The sequence below is a fragment of the Triplophysa rosa genome, linkage group LG8 (genome assembly GCF_024868665.1).
Source record: "Triplophysa rosa linkage group LG8, Trosa_1v2, whole genome shotgun sequence".
NCBI classification, from domain to species: Eukaryota; Metazoa; Chordata; class Actinopteri; order Cypriniformes; family Nemacheilidae; genus Triplophysa; species Triplophysa rosa.
Window position 1 is genome coordinate 4838084 of NC_079897.1, and position 17307 is coordinate 4855390.

At 36.2% G+C, this 17307-nt stretch overlaps 2 protein-coding genes and 1 long non-coding RNA gene across 4 annotated transcripts; all 3 read left to right on the plus strand.

The window, feature by feature from the left end:
* The first annotated feature begins 90 nt into the window (after positions 1–90).
* On the plus strand, positions 91–4429 carry si:dkey-7j14.5 (uncharacterized protein LOC556563 homolog). 2 transcript variants are annotated; one of them, XM_057340458.1, is made up of 8 exons: positions 91–230; positions 392–490; positions 1023–1133; positions 1224–1280; positions 1594–1710; positions 2113–2181; positions 2954–3067; positions 3185–4429. In XM_057340458.1, the coding sequence occupies exons 2-8, from the start codon at positions 431–433 to the stop codon at positions 3269–3271; spliced, it is 615 nt and encodes a 204-aa protein (XP_057196441.1). In that variant the 5' UTR covers positions 91–230; positions 392–430; the 3' UTR covers positions 3272–4429. The 2 variants fall into 2 exon arrangements, with proteins under 2 accessions (XP_057196441.1, XP_057196442.1); XM_057340459.1 differs by lacking the exon at positions 2113–2181 and having other exon boundaries at positions 97–230.
* Positions 4430–4692: 263 nt separating this feature from the next.
* nudt17 (nudix (nucleoside diphosphate linked moiety X)-type motif 17) lies at positions 4693–8785 on the plus strand. The gene is made up of 8 exons (XM_057340455.1): positions 4693–5132; positions 5831–5947; positions 6036–6219; positions 6687–6712; positions 7021–7113; positions 7525–7623; positions 7703–7839; positions 7988–8785. The coding sequence occupies exons 1-8, from the start codon at positions 5046–5048 to the stop codon at positions 8157–8159; spliced, it is 915 nt and encodes a 304-aa protein (XP_057196438.1). The 5' UTR covers positions 4693–5045; the 3' UTR covers positions 8160–8785.
* Positions 8786–11999: 3214 nt separating this feature from the next.
* Positions 12000–13734, plus strand: LOC130558251 (uncharacterized). The gene is made up of 3 exons (XR_008963415.1): positions 12000–12265; positions 12659–12694; positions 12989–13734. It is a non-coding gene; the product is annotated as an uncharacterized LOC130558251 (long non-coding RNA).
* Positions 13735–17307: the final 3573 nt, after the last annotated feature.

Sequence of the window (17307 nt, forward strand, 5' to 3'; positions counted from 1 at the left end):
GCAATCTTGACTCAGCTCGAGTCGTCTACATAATTAATACCCGATTTTAAAATACCTTGCGCGTGGAGGTCTGTAAACGGGAATAAAGGCCGGCGGAATGAGTGAGATTTCTCGGGACCCAGCCAACCTGGATGTCTGCTTGTTTAGCCGCCTCCCATCATGACATCAACACTGCGGAGCCGCGCCGCGCACTGCGCGCAGAGTCTGCAGCAGAACGCCAGTGCGCAAAGGTAAGCGAGCGCTCCTCTCCACGCACGTGCATGTTATTGCGCCTAAAGCGCGCTTTTAAAATACTCACACATATATCCGAAAGTGCATGAAGAATACATGTGTTTTTATTCACGCCATAGTGGCGCGTTTTTAATGCGTACTGTTGTGCTTGCGTTCGCAGTGTGTTATTGATGAGTGATTGGTGTGGTGAGCTATCAGGATGTCGCTGTACGTGTCTCAGATCAAAGCGTTTAAGAGCGCGGAGCCCAAAACGCTTGGCGTGAGTTTCACCGCAACGAACACAATATCACGTTATTGCATCGATTGTTGTTGCTCTCTTTACTCTGTTAGAAATATCTGATCGATCAGCCTGCATCATTATAGTTTTGAGCGGATTGTTTACATGTCGTTGAAGATTGCATTTTGTTGTTGTTATTAAATCTATTATGTATTTTAGGATATACTATTCAAAAGGCTTCAGTTGTTATAATGTTCAAGCACATTGTGTATTTATGAAATTATAACTGGCCGACATCCAAGGACACACCCATATCTTCACACACAGACATAAACACACAGACGTTATTGTTGTATTATTATGATATAAAATAACATTTTGAAACATGTAATGTATTCTACTGATAATAATTACTATGCGTAAAAATAATATTGTGTTATTTAATAATTCATCCCAAGTAAGAAAGTGTACACTCAGATGAGAGTTTTTCCAACACACGTTGGTGCTCCTTTAGAGAGCTTATGAAAATATTACAGTATGTTTGTACTTGTAATCCTTTTTGTAATCCTTGTAGGCTATTCAGATCATAATTGGAGTTTTGACTGTGATTATGAGCACAATTGTGTATAAGCTTCATTATCACATACAGCGTGAAATCATCATCCTCATCGTCAATGGTGCTCAGGTACAAACACGTTATTTTATTTTATTTTTTTAATTTAGTTTAGTTAAGTTTAATATCTGTCATGTATGACATGACGTGTGTTTACTACAGCTCGTCATAACTGGAATTGTTCTGGTGCATACTGGGAGGAAGCCATCGAAATGTATGGTATGTTAATAATGTCATCATTTAAATAAGTGCAGTATGACAGGCAACATTAAGAATGGTTTCCATGCATCCTATTTTGCCCAATACTTACAGTAGAAGAGATTGTTTACCTGACGTAAATGTAAAGTGATCGTCCACAGTTTGTGCCATTTGTAACCACAGATAGGATTATGAAATTTGATATATTTCATACAGTATTTAAGCATTCTCTCATTGCATACTATAACACAGATCAAGTGTATTTGTTTTTGTATCTGTACATGTATAAGGTTATGGATTGAAGTATTGTTAAAATAGATTTCCTTTGTCGCAGGTGCTGACATCAATTGTTCTGCAGTTACTAACAGCAGCATTTGATATTGTTGGATTTGGGCTCATGGCCAGACACATCCCATTCAGAGGAGAGTCGTACTACTACAGGGACACAGAGGTAAACAAACAGAGACGCTACATTCTGCTCGTCCTCGAGCCAAAACCTCTTCCGTTCTACAAACATCTGAACGTTATAAATTCTGAAGCTATTCAAAATAACTCAATTTGAATTATTAAACAAATGGGAAAATGTTATACTTCAATCAGCTGGTATGTTATGATTCTTTTGCTCGTTTGTTGCTGAAAATTGAGCATGGTCATATCTAAGACATCTGTTTAGTTGTCATTTCTTTACATAGAACTGAAGAGCAGATCATTTTAGAGTAGGCGTTTGGAAGTAAAAAGCAATACGTGTGAAATGTCAAAACGAGACCGAACCTCAGATGGCAGACTGTGGTTGAGTGTGTATCAGCATACAGAGCGAGAGATGTGATTTCAGGCTCTGTCCTGCTTGTTTCAGTGGTGTTGTGACCCACTTCACTCTGTTTGGGGTTGCTGTGGAGAAGGAGAGACAGGTGGACACAAAGAGGTTAGTCACACAAGCTTCACGATCCAGCAAGACTATCACAAACACATCTTGCGAGAACCCTTGGAGTAGGGCTAAGCCTTCAAACAATGTGCTGAAACCATAATTCAGATTGTATGTTTATTATTCAGATGTTTTCTGTATTTTAGGAAATAACATTTGCTCTTTTAGAAACAAAATCTGTATAGTTGCTGTGAAGTTTGAACTCTAATGGTAATGGTTCAAACAAAAATATTAATGTTTTTCTTTTCTTTTTTTAATTGAAGTATAACATTTTCCCCCTTTTACGAATTGTATCAAACCATATACGGTATTTTGTGTCTGGTGTGTATGGATATTTAATTTTTTAAAATTAAACTAAGAGATGATTTTATGAGTAGTAATTGTTCCTGGCATTGTTTTCCATGGGAAGTACATAACTTGAAGTGGAACAACATATTTAACATTTAGGCTGATAGATGGTTTTAGCGGCAACAACATAAACAAATGTTATGTGGCCCAAACTTAACTTCCAGTAGACCTCCGCAAAGAATTAATAACTGTTAAGTAGTTTTACTTGAATTGAATCATATTAATATACAATAAAATACTAATATAAATTCATATTAATGTAAATTAAATATAAAATATTTTTTATATTATAACCAAACACAGATCGGGATTTAACTTTGGGCCATGCGCATGCGTCCGATACCACCGTCTATATAACTGTAATCTGCATTTATAATCTATATTTGCTAATATTTGACTTTGTGTTTTCTGGTTTGTATTACAGTTCCTAGTGAACGGAATCCTAGGGACACTGATCGGTTTCCTTGTGTTAGCATGTTTCATCGGTTTGGTCGTTTCTCTCTTTGGAGTTTACGCTCTGTCTGTTAGTGCTATAAAGGTACTTGTTTTATCATTACCATGAGGATGATTTATTATGACCTTCATATTTGATTTATCGTTTGGTGTTTTTTGTTTGTTTGTTTTGTTGGTTTTCTAATTCACTGTTTGCTATCAGGAGCTGACGCCCATCCCGCATTCTACAGCAAACCAGCATTATGGTGCTGGCCTTCAGGCCCAGAATACAATCCATGCTGGAAACTGACAAAATAAGAGACATTCAGAGCAGAAGGGCACAGTTTTAGCACAGTTTTACACCACCTGACTGAAATAAAGGGGACTGTTTCACCCACAAACCACTCACAGGTAAACTACAACAGAAAAAAACCTTTTGTGATGTTGTAAATAACGTTTTGGAAGTAAAGCGGAAATCTCGTTTTTGCTTGGCTGTTGCTCTCACAGGCTTTAAGAGTGCTGTAATGTTAAATGCTCAACTTAATAGTTATTCGCACCTTGATTGATTTTGCGCTTACAATTTAAAGCTTCCTAGCATGACATTTAACCAAATGTTTACCCAGAATCCAGTGTTATAGATGTACGATAGAGGGGAGCGTGAATTTGTCTTTGTCTGAGAACTTGTGAAATTCAGCTTTTAGGTACATTAGGTACAGAACATTATGGAGAAATTACAGTGAATAGAAACGGTAAGACAAATCTGTAATATCCTCTTGTTTTGTAGCATTTTGTACCATCTTTTGCATGAATCTTTATATGGGTCAACATGTTTGTTTTAGCCACATGAGGACATACAGGGCAACATTTATCAAGTTTATATTTGTTCATATGAATAACCTAAAAATGAAAGCACTAAAACTAAAATTCCCCACCACTGTAAGCGGGCCAAAGGACATTTTATTTGCTTACAAAAAATAGAATAAATAAAATAAATATCGAAAATAATATAAAAAGCTTGATAAATGTGGCCCATGTTCAAAGAATCCCCTCTTAAGCAGAGTTATCCGAATTTCAACACCAGTGAATAAGTAAACAGCATCGCTTGGCTTTTTTGTCATCTCGTTTTATCCGTACTGACTCTTCAGGAAAGCTATGATGACTGCCAACTCTGTAAGTGCCACCACTTGTGACCAAAATCATGGACACGCTAATGACTAAAGGTCAGAGGTTGAACCCTCAGTCAAGGGCTCGACTTTGGTGTTGTAAAATCCTCTCGTGGAAGCATGTGTCGTCTGTTTCGTGTCCGTAGATCTTTGTCATTATGACAGCATGTGAGATTTACATTGTGCCTGTGGTCAGTGATCTCTTGACCTGTAGTAACATGAAAATGTAGTCTGTAGTAACATGGCTGTGTTTGTGTTTGTATTCGACTGAACGATATTTCAAATAAACTTGATTTAATACACAATCTGGTGCTCTCGCTTTATTTAACGCAATAGTTTTTCACAGTGTACAAATTGTGTTGTTATTAACAGTGTGAAAAGTGTTATATTAGCGTTTTAACGGAGCAGATATGAGGTTCATTATCAGGGAGAATACAATTTAAGGTGCTAACAAGGTAAGATGCATTTTTGAATTTTTAATGTAATGTGTTTTTATTTTAATATTTATAAAAGAAATATCATGAATAGACATTTTACTGGTCAACGCTAAAGAAAAAAGACTTTTATTTTGAAACATAAACAGTTCTAGAAGCGTATGCAACATTGTGCCACCTGGTTCGCGACAATGTTTGTGATTAAATGTATGACTCTTAAATATATGAATATTGTCAAGCAATCCCTGTGAAACGAAGCTATTTGTCATGATAATTCCCGCTTGTCAGACTTTTATTTTGAAGCCTAATAAATTGTTTTCCGGGGGTGTCATGTGTTGATGTTTGGATGGGTTTGGGTCTAGACTGGAAGTATTTTGGGTGAAATGTCAGTCGTGTTTTTGGATGGTCTCATCATGGACAGTATAGTCTAAATTTACTAATACAGTAACTGCGATTGCATTTCACGATATAAGTTATGAAGGCGTGAATGCAAGAAGTTATGGAGAAGGTCCGAAAGATTCTAGTTCATTTGTCGAAGGATAAAGCCGCTCCGCAGTGCGCACGATTCGTGCAGGTCAGCTGAGCTCATATGTGTGTTTTATATCAAATAAATATTTAAATATAGTTTAAATATAATGAATGTCACCATAATCATTACAAATTAATATACATAAGCATAATATATTGTTGACAGTGACAAACAAAATAATACATATCCCGCACAAACAAAATCACAGAAATTCTATTGGATTTAAGGGTTATAATGGTAATTGTATTAGTTTTAAAAGAAGCCACAATGGTCTCTACTAATAATGTTTTAAGTTCTTACCCAATAAATATTTACCGTGATTTTACCATAGTAGTGTCATAAGTTAACATACATCATGTTTTTGACATGCGCATATCATGATTAAACTGTAGGTTAATGTATGCTTATTGGTAAGACCATAGTAAATTTGTAGTTACTATGTGTTTTTTACTGCAAATAACATGGTTACTAGTTAAACTATTAGTGGGATGTTATCTGGCAGATGAAGACCAGCTAAACACCGTTAAATCCCACTGTAATAAGGCCCAAAACACAAAAGAATACATAATTTCTTGTATTTTTTACAGTCATTTTATTGATACACTATGCATGGAATTGAAACCATCACAAAATGGTGTAAATAGAAAATATTCTAGGTAAATAGATTTTAAACCTTTAGTTATTCTATTTTCTCATTTTGATAGTTGGCTAAACATGTTTGTGTAAATTTGTTTTTTGTACAGAGCATAACTGGACATTTTGTTGGGGATGTTAAGGACAATGTGACAGTGAGCTGTTCTCTGGAGAACAACAGATTTATTGTATGTGATCAGCTGTGTGGTGCTGGTATTCCTCTAAAGGTAAGATCACACACTGAACTGAACTCACTGTCATGTCAGTTATGATACATTACTGTTAGTTTTTCTGAATCAAACTATCTGATTCTAGAGGGCGTCGTTTTGCCCCATCAAGTACCTGTCTCATTCAGAGGCAGCCTCCCTGGCCCCTGATACAGTTGCACGCGGGGTAGACGTGGGCGTTGCCGTGCTGCTGCAGTCAGCCAATCAGAAGCTGTTGCTAACGCGTCGCGCCTCCAGTCTCCGGATCTTCCCCAATGTTTGGGTACCACCTGGTGAGTGCGTCATATTGCACTGACCCAAATGCCTAAGCGTTGTCCTTAGAGATATGTGTATAGAATAGATTTTTTATGATTTACAGGTGTCATTTTAGTCATTTTATGAAATGTTTTCTTATGACAATAAGAAACAATAAGAAACACAATGACAATAAAGAATTCAATTCAATTATCTTTCAAATCTGAGATCCTGACCTTACACCGTGTCTACACCAGACGCGGCACGGTGCGATGCGATGTGACGCGACACACGGCTTGTTCTAATGGGATTGTCGCTGCGCCACGTCCGGTGTGGACAATATGTAAAATTATAATGGGTTCTATAATATTATTTTCGCGTCGCGCCGAGCCGCATCCGGTGTAGACACGATGTTAGGTTCTAAGATTTTACATAAATGTGGCCAGCGTATATGTGTCACAATATTTAGGTATTTAAGACTAATGGATGAAATTTGTTTGGTCAGGTGGTCATGTGGAGCTGGATGAAAAGGTACATTCTCCATTACTTAGTACTGTAAATAAATCAGTGAATCAAAGCAATAATAAGCATTACAAGCGATTTCAAATTTCTTTTTAAAAGATTTATTGGGGATTCATATATGTTTTGTTACAATGTAACATTACAATTAGTGACCTAGAAACAGTACAGAAAGTAAAGAAAAGCTTTTAAAACGTCTTATACTGTATAATTTTTATATGATTCTATGTCATTTTAAAACATGTAATTTAATATTAATTTACTATTAAATGAATGGCCCAGTGGCTCAATTTCTTCTTTCTGTGTTTGTAAAATTGTAGCTGTTGGATGCAGGACTCCGAGAGCTGAGAGAAGAAACGGGTTTGAGACTCAGTCTTGATGAGATCTCTTCTCAGCTCCTCGGCTTATGGGAGGTGTGTGTTTACTGCATGTCAGAATGATAAAAGTTGTGTGGTTTTGAAAAAAAGAACTACAGCCAAAGTCCAGCAGGGCACTACACAGAGACTCTTGACTGTATAGATCCAGCAGACTGTTTGCAAACCACATTTGTTTGACTTTGGACTGTCCAGTCACTGTACATATACAGTACATTGTCCATCTCAAAGTTTATATTTATTATGTTGTTGGATTGAAGATTTCCTTATTTTCCATATGTTAAAGACAGTATAAATCTTCATCATCTTTCACTGGATTGCAAAAGACCAGCATTGATTTTATAACCTCTCATTTAGTGTTAAATGAACACAGAACTATTCCTTGAATTCAGATCAATGTGTTTTGTTTTGTTTTATTTTATATATGTTGCACACTCATTCTCCGTTCAGTCAGTGTATCCCCCCATGCTGTCCAGAGGTCTGCCACAGAGACACCACATTGTGACCTACATACTTCTGAAGAGCTCTCAGTCACACCTGCAGCTTCAGGTACTGCTTCAGCTTACCCACAGAAAACAACTTTCACTGCTGATTTATGGTTAGAATCGTTCTTTTTCTCCTTTTTCAGGCCTGTCTAAGGCCTGATCCTGCTGAGGTCAGTGGATGTGTCTGGGTTGATGCAGGTGTGGTTAAAGCTGTGGTGTCTGCTGTGGACGGTGAGGAGGATTCTGTGAAAATACCAGATGACCTGCCACGTACTGCCAGGTATCAAGATCATTTGAATTATACTGAGTGACCCCAAACCCATGACATTTTCACTGCTAATGCAATACTGTACCGAATGAGCTACAAACATGCTGTGTTCCTTTATAAGATGTCAGCATTTAGAATTTTTGTTGTTTTTTGTTCCCAGCGTAACAGAAGTGTCTCCAAGTGGTGATCTAAAAGAGACCTCATTGCCCGTTTCTCTGTTCTGTAACTGGGCTCCAGACCATGGTGAGGACATCGAGCGAGTCAGTACCGGAACCAAATTTGCCTTAGAACTGTGGTTAAAAACATTGGAACCTCACGCCGAGATGGGCTGATGACTCCTGTCTACGTGTTTCTATTCATGCAAACATTTAAGAAGTGCCTTCAGAAGACTGGAGCTGTGTAGGCAGGGCACGTTACTCAGTCATATGTCTTAAATTAGGGGTGTCACTATATACCGGTATTGTAAATAGATGTGATATTAAAAACATGATTATCAGTCATGTTAATTCACACATATCGTAATATGGTAAACTATTCAGCACCTATTTAAAATTTTGCCTCAAGAGTCACCCCAAACCCTCTCTGCCTCCTAAATTTGTATTTTGAGTGTGATTCATTGACCAAATAAAAAGCAAAACATGAAATAAACCAAATTAAATATGAATTTGACTGATTGTAAAAATTGTAGTTATCTCGTGAATTCTTTTTGGCCACAATAACCGCATAGTAATAATCGATGACAGATATCATGACAGTGCAATCTTAAATGAAAGTTCAGATTGTTATTTTTCAGCAAAATAGTCGTCATTGGAATTTGTTTAAGAAATGCATTTCTAATAATTAAAATGTTTCTTAACACATTTGTTTGATTTGATTCTGGAATCTGCCTGTGGTTTTCTTTGCAAAAAACATACAATGTTTTTTCCCACCACAAGAGGGCGATAGACACTGCGTCCCTTTATGAATGAATCTTTATCGTCACTGTATGGACACATTGGTGAATACAACGAGATTTGTTTAGCAGCTTTTCTTCAAGACTTATAAATAGCAGTATAAACAATAAAAACAGATGTATAAACAAAGTAAGCATATACAATTGAGCAGTATTGACATTAATTAACACAAACAAAAATAATACATGATGAAAAACTGTATTGTTCATTGTTCATGTTAGTTGATGCATTTACTAATGTTAACAAATACAACGAAAAAATCCTAACGAAAGTCTGTTCAGTAGCTATGTCTATTTCCACACCAAACACTTTTTAAAGCTAAGCTAAGCATTTCCCCCACAAACAAACAGAACTTTTAACAAAACCAAAACACTGAAATATACTGAAATGACATAAAGCTAAATGTTACTCATCATAATCCTCTAATAAGCTGACACTTTGATGATAGAATAAAGTAAATTATGAGTAACACTTAAATACACTTGTAAATAGTTTTTCTTCAATAGTCAGCTTTGAATCCGTCAAGCAAAACAGAAAACACAATTTTACCTCTAACTAAACTCAGATCATAAGATGAGAAACTTTGCATAAATGTATTTATGTGACTGTGCGTCAATGTGTTCTGCTAGCCGGAGTTATTGCTTGCTTGTTTTCTATCCAATCGTACTCTACACTTTTTTAGTGCTAGTGATTCAGCAAAGTGTCAATATTCATTAAGATCAAAGATAATAACTTTAATTATAACATCCTATATCTACCTACTGTAACAATCTAAGCCAGTATAATGTTTATTTAAAATGTATCTGTTGATAAAGATTTTATACTGTAGAGGAACACTTATAGTTAGGTAACTAGGTTGGTATATTTTTGAAGGAAATCAGGATGCTTAGGTGTAGACGTTTCCAAGGTATGGTAATGCAGTTGCTATGGTGTTCTGAGGGGTTGTTTTTGTGTTGCTAAGGAGTTGCCATGGAGTGTTACTCTTGCTTGCTTGCTTTCCGGCCCAAGTCAAAAAAGCCCAACTTGAATTTTATACTATTCTATAGAAATGGCTTTTTGAACATCGTCTAATTTCAATGTCTGCCAAATGAAAATGGTAATCTATTAGAAAGGCACTAGCAGACATGTCTCTTCAAAATGCCACGTGTCACAAATTGTGAAGAATGACTTAGGGTCCGGGGGTTTGTTTTAAATCCCTATCTTTAAGTACTTCATGAGTAATATTAGTAGTCATGTTTGCTTTGGCAATCACTGTTCATTAGGACACATGTTATATGGTTGTGTGCATTATGACAGACACACCTTATGCTAACTTGCATCATACAGAAGGCAAGACAGGAAGGAAAGAGTTTGTGTACTGAAACAGGATCAAGTTTTTTACACGCCTGTACGTAGGAATATTCCATTATCACCGGCTACTGAAAGACATGCCGCTTGGTGGCACGGAAGCACTTTTTAAATTAAGTTATATTGTGTTTTACCAGCTGTGCCAAAATTAATATGGTTAATTCTCAGGTATATTTGGTGCATTTTTGTGCAAATGTAAATGTATTGAAACAATAGAGATGTGATGTCAACCCCTGATTTGCTGTTTATTGCTATCATGGTTGCATAGAAGAATGTATAGTGTGCCACTGCAGTGGGTGTTCCATTAATGGCGTCCTATTACACCTATTACAAGAATGTTCTTTTATTATATTCAATCATCATATCTGACTTTGATTTCAAATGCAAATAATCTGAAAGGAATTGTTCGTCATTGCTCTGATAGGAGCCGCTGTTTGCAAACAACACATGAAACAAGTTCTGTGTAAAACAGCCCAGCCTCTTTTTAAACTTTTAACCTTTAATCTGATGCCAATTGAAATGATTAATTAGGTGTTTCTTGTATGTACAGTTGATATGGTCTTGTTTAATATACAGACTTGATGCTTTGATAGTTGATGTACAGTAACTCAGAAATGTTGTGTTTTTTATACTACCAGACATATACTGGAAATTGTACCCACTTATTTTTAAACATTTTAGTAATACTGTACAATAAGGTTCTATTTGTTAACATAAGTAAATACTTAAGCCCACATAAACTCACTGAGCAATATCTTTTTTCAGCATTTATTAATCTTTGTTGAAAAGATAAATCAAATCAAAATTTTGTAGTAAATGCATGAAAAAAAGTATTTGTCAGAATAATAGTAAAAGTCATACAATTATTAAATAACACTAATGGAAGTATTTTTTGAGTTGATTGTCGCATTTTTGAGTCACTTTGGATAAAAAAGTCTGTTGTTTGATTAAATGTAAATGTATGAAAATAAAACTTCAAGCAACTTTCCCATTCATTTATAGCTCTGCACACATCGTAATGCATGATTTTGTTAAAAACAATATGTATTGTAAAACAAAGACATGAAATTGACTCTTGGCATTTTCCTAAGCAGCTTCATGAAGTTCACCACACACAGTAAAAATAAAAGGTGCCTCAAATATCCTGTTGTGTACTCAAAGAACCTTAAACTGTATTTTAAGTGCTCCAAAGCTCTTTTTCTCAATAAAAGCGTTATGGTGGAACCATCTAGTCTTTGTGTTTCTTCCAGGAACCTAGAAGATTCTTGAATAACCCCACATTCAGTTGTGAAGTTCTGGAGTCACCTTTTCACTACACTGGGACCTCAAAGTGCTTTGCGGGTTATTGAAGAAACTCAAATTCTAAAAAATGGCTCTTGTAAGATCTGTAAACTTGAAAGTGGTTCCTGGAGAATCTCTCTTGTACAAGACAGCATCTAGAGGAACCCGCCAAAATTCTGCATGAAATAGGGATTTTTAGTGTCTGATCATTTTGATGTTTTATGAGAATAAAAATAGTCCAAAGTTGGGTTTTTGGCCCCTGCTAAGTGAACACACATTTTAAAATCATGCACATGATTAGAAAAGGCTAAATGTTATTTTGAAAAATTTCAGCAAGCTTTTTAATTATTTTATATTTCTTACTATTTGTATTATATAATTAATTATATTAATATATTATAAATAAACATTTGTATTCTATAAGTAGATCCTAAGTCACTGAAATCTTTTGAAAATGTAAACGTTGTTGTGCTTTACATCCAAACAAACTGCAGCTGCTCTGTGTGTTTGTTGTGCAGTCTCGCCCTCCACAGTACTGTGGCGCTGTTGGCCCAATGTCGCAGCGTCAAGGCATGTGCTATGTGCCATGTGGCGCTTTCGTTAGTATGTGTGTTTAACTTTTTCCAGCTCTTCGCAGACCGATCACCTTATGACAAAACGCATACGGACTTAGAATAACATCTCTAAAGCATACAGAGCAGTCAGTTCACAAATAGCTCTCACTGTGCTTTGATGTCGCCGATCCGTCTGCGATCAAACATCAGTGGCACGAGTGTTCACCGGTGTTGTTCCGCTCGCGCGACAGGCGGGAATTCAAAATAACGGATCGCAACAACCTCTCGACTGTCCCATTGGATGTAAGTAAAGTCAAAATATATAAATAACTTAAATATACTAACTATATACCATTTATATAAATGTATACTCTGACACGTCTAATTGTATGGCCGCTTTTGGCTGTTTAAACCATTTATTTACACAGTGTAGGCAGCGCATGTTTTAGCCGAGATGCTAACGAATATAAGTTAAGATGAAGCTTGTGGGGCTAACGTTAAATGGGTAACGTTAGTGTTAAATGACAAACAATGACTTTTAGCCACTTTTAGCTATTATGTTCACTTTTAGTGAATGTATAGCTCTTTTTTAACTTATTGATGTTTGTGTTGAATGGTTTTCCCACCCATGTTACATAAATTGTCTGTAATTAAATATTTGTATCATTCAGTTCTGTTTTTATCCTTTTAACTCAGAATTTTCAGTATTTTCCAGTTGAGCAGCAAAAAAATGTAAGTATTATATTTATTATGATATTTTCATTATTATGTTATTTGTTATATTTGCACATGTAAAAATACTCATTGACAATGGAAAATCTGAATAAAGTGGATTATTACAGTTGTTGCTATAAATAGCCTATTGTACTCCTTAACCATAGACCAAAACAGTGACTTCCAGGCATTGTAATATTTTGTTTATTGTTACATTTGTAAACCAATTTGTGATGTGCTAAATGATTAAATTTAATGTTTTATGAGACGTTATCTAAATCCCTCTTTTTGGTCTCCATGTCTTATTCGCAGGGGCAACCAAGGCCAACAGACCCAGCCCACCCTGATGCTCATCCTTGCACTGCCTGGGACACCTAAGGCCAACAGGCGCAGCTCCTGTTCTCTTTTTGCCATAAATACATATCTACTTTAGCAATGCAAAATTGTGAAATGTACTATAGAAATAATTTTTACTTTGACTACATGGATCCTCACACCACCTGGTAATAGCAGGAAACCCATTTGGAGAGAACAGCATTGTTTTCTCTAGCTCGCAAGGATTTGCTTTTTGGCAAATTACAACTTTACCATGGGTGTAGGCCTTGCTATGAGAGACTACTTTTTTGCTGGACTTTTTTACAATTGTACATTTGTACAAAGTACCTGAAATATTTCTGTATGTACAGTATATTTAAAATTAAGGCAAATTATTTGGTTAGTTTTGTTAAGATAAAGACTTTTCATTTATAACAATATCACCAACACAATATTAATTATACATGTGATTTCATGAATTTAGAATGGTAATGTTCAATATTGACCATTCTGTAAATATTTATTCAATGTAAATTGTTGTTGTTTATCAATAAACTGTTGTATTTGATTTAGTATTTCTGCTTATTAAAATATTGTGAATAGCAAATATAAACTGTGAAATGGTGCCTTGAAGCACCCAAGATGGTTCCAGACCATTTTAATAAAAGGGATCCCCAAGAAGCCTTGAGGGTTCCTCAGAGAACCGCCCTTCATTAAGCGGTGCCTTGAGTTTCCCCTGAGGGTTCCGCCGGCGTGGCAATGTGAAGAACCCCAAATGGTTCCTCAAAGTACCTTTAATTTTTACAGTGCAGGGACATTTACTTGAAGGAGTGTTTTCTGGCCGTATGTTGGCTGCCTTTCATCTTATTTTTGGAATTCAACTTTTTTTTATTGTTCAACAGTCAAAACTTCGTACATCACTACAGTATACAATATTTACCTACCACCTACTACCACTCACCATCAATGTAACAAAACAAAAGCACATTGAAATTAAACAGTTGTGAAGGAGTCCTTCTCATTACACCATTTGTATATGCTGCCAGAAATGATGCCATGTTTTTTTCATTTCTCCCTCTCTCTGCAGTCTCCCCAGCATACAATTTCAATCATCCCATCAATCCAATCTTTCAAATCAGGGGTTTTGGAGCATTTCCAATTGTGCAAGACCATCCTGGCAGCTGTGACACAACCATCTTAATAAGGGTAAAAGCATTTTTTGCTATATTAGACACAACTGGGAGGAAATGGGAGGTCTGGTGTTTAATGTTGGGTGTATTTGTTATGTGTTGTTAATGTAATGTCATGTGCTTTGCTTGTACTTGACAATGTTGTTGTTGTTGATGACTGGAGGGTGCCACAGATACAAGGAGATTTTCCTCAAGGACAATAAATAAACAATACAATACAACTGATGTATCTCCAAGAAGGCATAATTGTGGCTCCACATGTAAATTACAGCCCAACCAGTCTTCAAGTATTCTCAAAATTTTACACCAGAATGGTTGAACTAAAGAACATTCCCAAATCATATGTAAATAAGTGCCCTCTTCTTCCTTACATTTCCAACATAGATTGTTTCCAGCTATCCCCATCCTGTAAAGTCTAGATGGTGTATAAAAGTATATGTACTATTTTGTAATGAAAGAATTTCCCCCTAGCTTCCCTTATGTTCCTACCTACATTAGATAAAATATTCAGCCATTTCTTTTCATGAATATTAAGTCCCAAATCCTTCTGCCATATTGTTTTCAGGTTATTACACATATCTGCAGTTACATTAAGCATTGATTTGTAACACATAGAAGTTTGGGTTTCATATGGTATAGGCATAATATCACTTGCATTAAATTTGTACTTAACACAGTGTCTCATCTGTAGATATTTCCAAAAATTTGGCCCACAATATTATATTTTTTCACCAATTCAGAACATGACATAAAAATCCCATTCTCATAGATCATCAATTACAGTTGCCCCTTTAAGATGCCATTGTTTTCAAAACACCCCTGTTTTGCCTACACAAATTTCAGGAATCTTCCACAATGAAGCATATGACTGTTTATGATGTGATGTCTTGCAGAGTTTTTTAATTTTGCTCCAGACCTGTCTTGAGTGTGTACTCACTGGATTTGAGTCGCATGTAGCTCCAGAGTTTTGCGAGAGAATACTAATGGGATGAAATGGTGAGGCCAGTTTCTGTTCTATTTTGATCCAGTCCAACTCACAGTCTGTCTCACTCCAATGTTTAGCCAGTTTGGCCCTTTCAAAAGAGAAATTATACATCCTCACATCTGGTAAGCCAAGACCCCCCTTGTCCCTTGGGGAAATCAATTTACTCATTTTAATCCGAGGTCTTTTCCCTTCCCACAGAAAATCCTTGATAATTTTTTCATATCTTTTAAAGATAGGGTCTGGAATGTTCACAAGTATCATCATGGATATATAATTGAACTGTGGAGCAATAACCATTTTGACAACATCCACTTTACCCCATAGAGAGAGTTTTCAGCTGTTCTCATTTATCCACATTATTTTTTATCTTTGACAGCAGTGGGTCATAATTCAACATCATTATATCTTCCAAATTTTGAGTTAGTTTAAACCCAAGGTACTTCATACCCTTTGGAATCCCTTTAAAGCCAAATTGGGTCACTGTATGGGCATGACTTGTTTTAGATATTGGCATAGTCTCAGATTTTTCCCAGTTTATTTTGTATCCGGACACATTGGTATATAACTGAATAGTTCTCATTAATGGATGTAAAGGAAGGGTGCATATTACTCCTGTTCTTGCTTCATTGCACTGGCTCCCTATCAAATTCAGAGCTGATTTTAAGATCCTTCTTTATGTAAACAAGGCATTGCAAAAGTCAGCCCCGGAATATATCTGTGATCTTATCCAGCCATATACAGGTCATTAAGATCTTGTAACCAGCTTCTCTTATCTGTCCCTCCTTCTCGCTGTAAATCCAAAGGTGGCCGAGCTTTCGCTGTTGCTGCCCCTAAACTCTGGAAATTTGATTTTATTTTTACCTTACTCCCATAATGTTTGGGTCTGGCCTAATCATAATGGCCCAAAGGCTCTAAAACTATTGTGAATAATATCGGGGACAATGGGCATCCCTGACGAGTGCCCCTTGAAATAGTAAAAACGGGGAAGTCATGCCGTTTGTCATCACTGCTGCTCTAGGATTTTTATATAACAAACTAACCCATATCCTAAAAATAACAGAACCCTGTCGAAGCCTTTTCGGCATCTAATGATTTAGCTGTGATGGGGTGTTCTCTGAAGCGTTTAGCCACATCAGATGAATCAGCCTTCTCACATTATCGGCTGATGACCGTCCCTTGATGAAGCCCACAATGGTCCTTGTGAATTATACCTGTTAGAACCTTCTCCAGCCGTGAGGCCAAAATTTTTGCCAACACCTTACAGTCCACATTAATAAGGCTTACGGTTCTAAAATGAGCAGGATCAGTTAAATCCCTATTCTTTTTAGGTATCAGTGTTATCAATGCTTCCCTAAAAGTACTAGGTAACACTTCAGCTTCAAAAGCCTCTGTATAGACTTCTGTTAAAATTGGAGCCAATATTTCAACATACTTTTTGTAGTATTCTGGTGGAAGCTCACTGCCCCCGGTGATTTGCCAGGCTTCATAGAGGTTATTTCAGCTTTGACCTCTTCTTGTGTAATGGGAACATCTAACTCTGATGGCAAGACATCTAATTTAGGCATCTTTATATTAGAAAAAAAATGTGTCAGCTTTCCTTCATCCAAACTAGATGTATATAATTGCTTATGAAAGTTCAGAAAAAAATCATTTATTTCCTTTGTCAGTGATACTATTGTATTCCCTTTCTTAATGACCGGAATGATGTTAGCAGCGTTTTGTTGTTTTACTTGTCTGGCAAGGAGTTTACCAGCTTTTCACATCCTTCATAAAACCTAGTCCGTTTGTCTAAATAATGCATATTCAGCTTTATTATTATTATATATATATATATATACTGTATATATATATCATGTAACTGAAATGTGTTACAAATATCCTGATATAAATCATAGAGTAATGTCTAGTGTTGGACTTTAAAGGCAGTCCTGCATGTTCAAAAATTTGTACTGAGACGTTCTCCAAAATTAAGCAGAAGTTTTATTATCAGATGTAAAAAGGAGTAACAAAGCTTTGGGTTGCCAGTAAATCACCACGCTCTCCACCACAAGCCAACAACCAAAATATTCAAATACACCCATATTTATAAAGTATGTGACGTCGCTCTATCTTCTGACTCCTCCTCTGCTTTTTGCTCCCTT

Coding starts and splice junctions, on each gene's coding strand:
- si:dkey-7j14.5 (XM_057340458.1), top strand. CDS start 431: ATGTCGCTGTACGTGTCTCAGATCAAAGCGTTTAAGAGCGCGGAGCCC. Junction 1,281..1,593: donor GGAAGCCATCGAAATGTATG/GTATGTTAATAA, acceptor CCTTTGTCGCAG/GTGCTGACATCAATTGTTCT. Junction 3,068..3,184: donor TGTCTGTTAGTGCTATAAAG/GTACTTGTTTTA, acceptor GTTTGCTATCAG/GAGCTGACGCCCATCCCGCA.
- nudt17 (XM_057340455.1), top strand. CDS start 5,046: ATGCAAGAAGTTATGGAGAAGGTCCGAAAGATTCTAGTTCATTTGTCG. Junction 5,133..5,830: donor AGTGCGCACGATTCGTGCAG/GTCAGCTGAGCT, acceptor TTTTTTGTACAG/AGCATAACTGGACATTTTGT. Junction 7,840..7,987: donor GACCTGCCACGTACTGCCAG/GTATCAAGATCA, acceptor TTTTGTTCCCAG/CGTAACAGAAGTGTCTCCAA.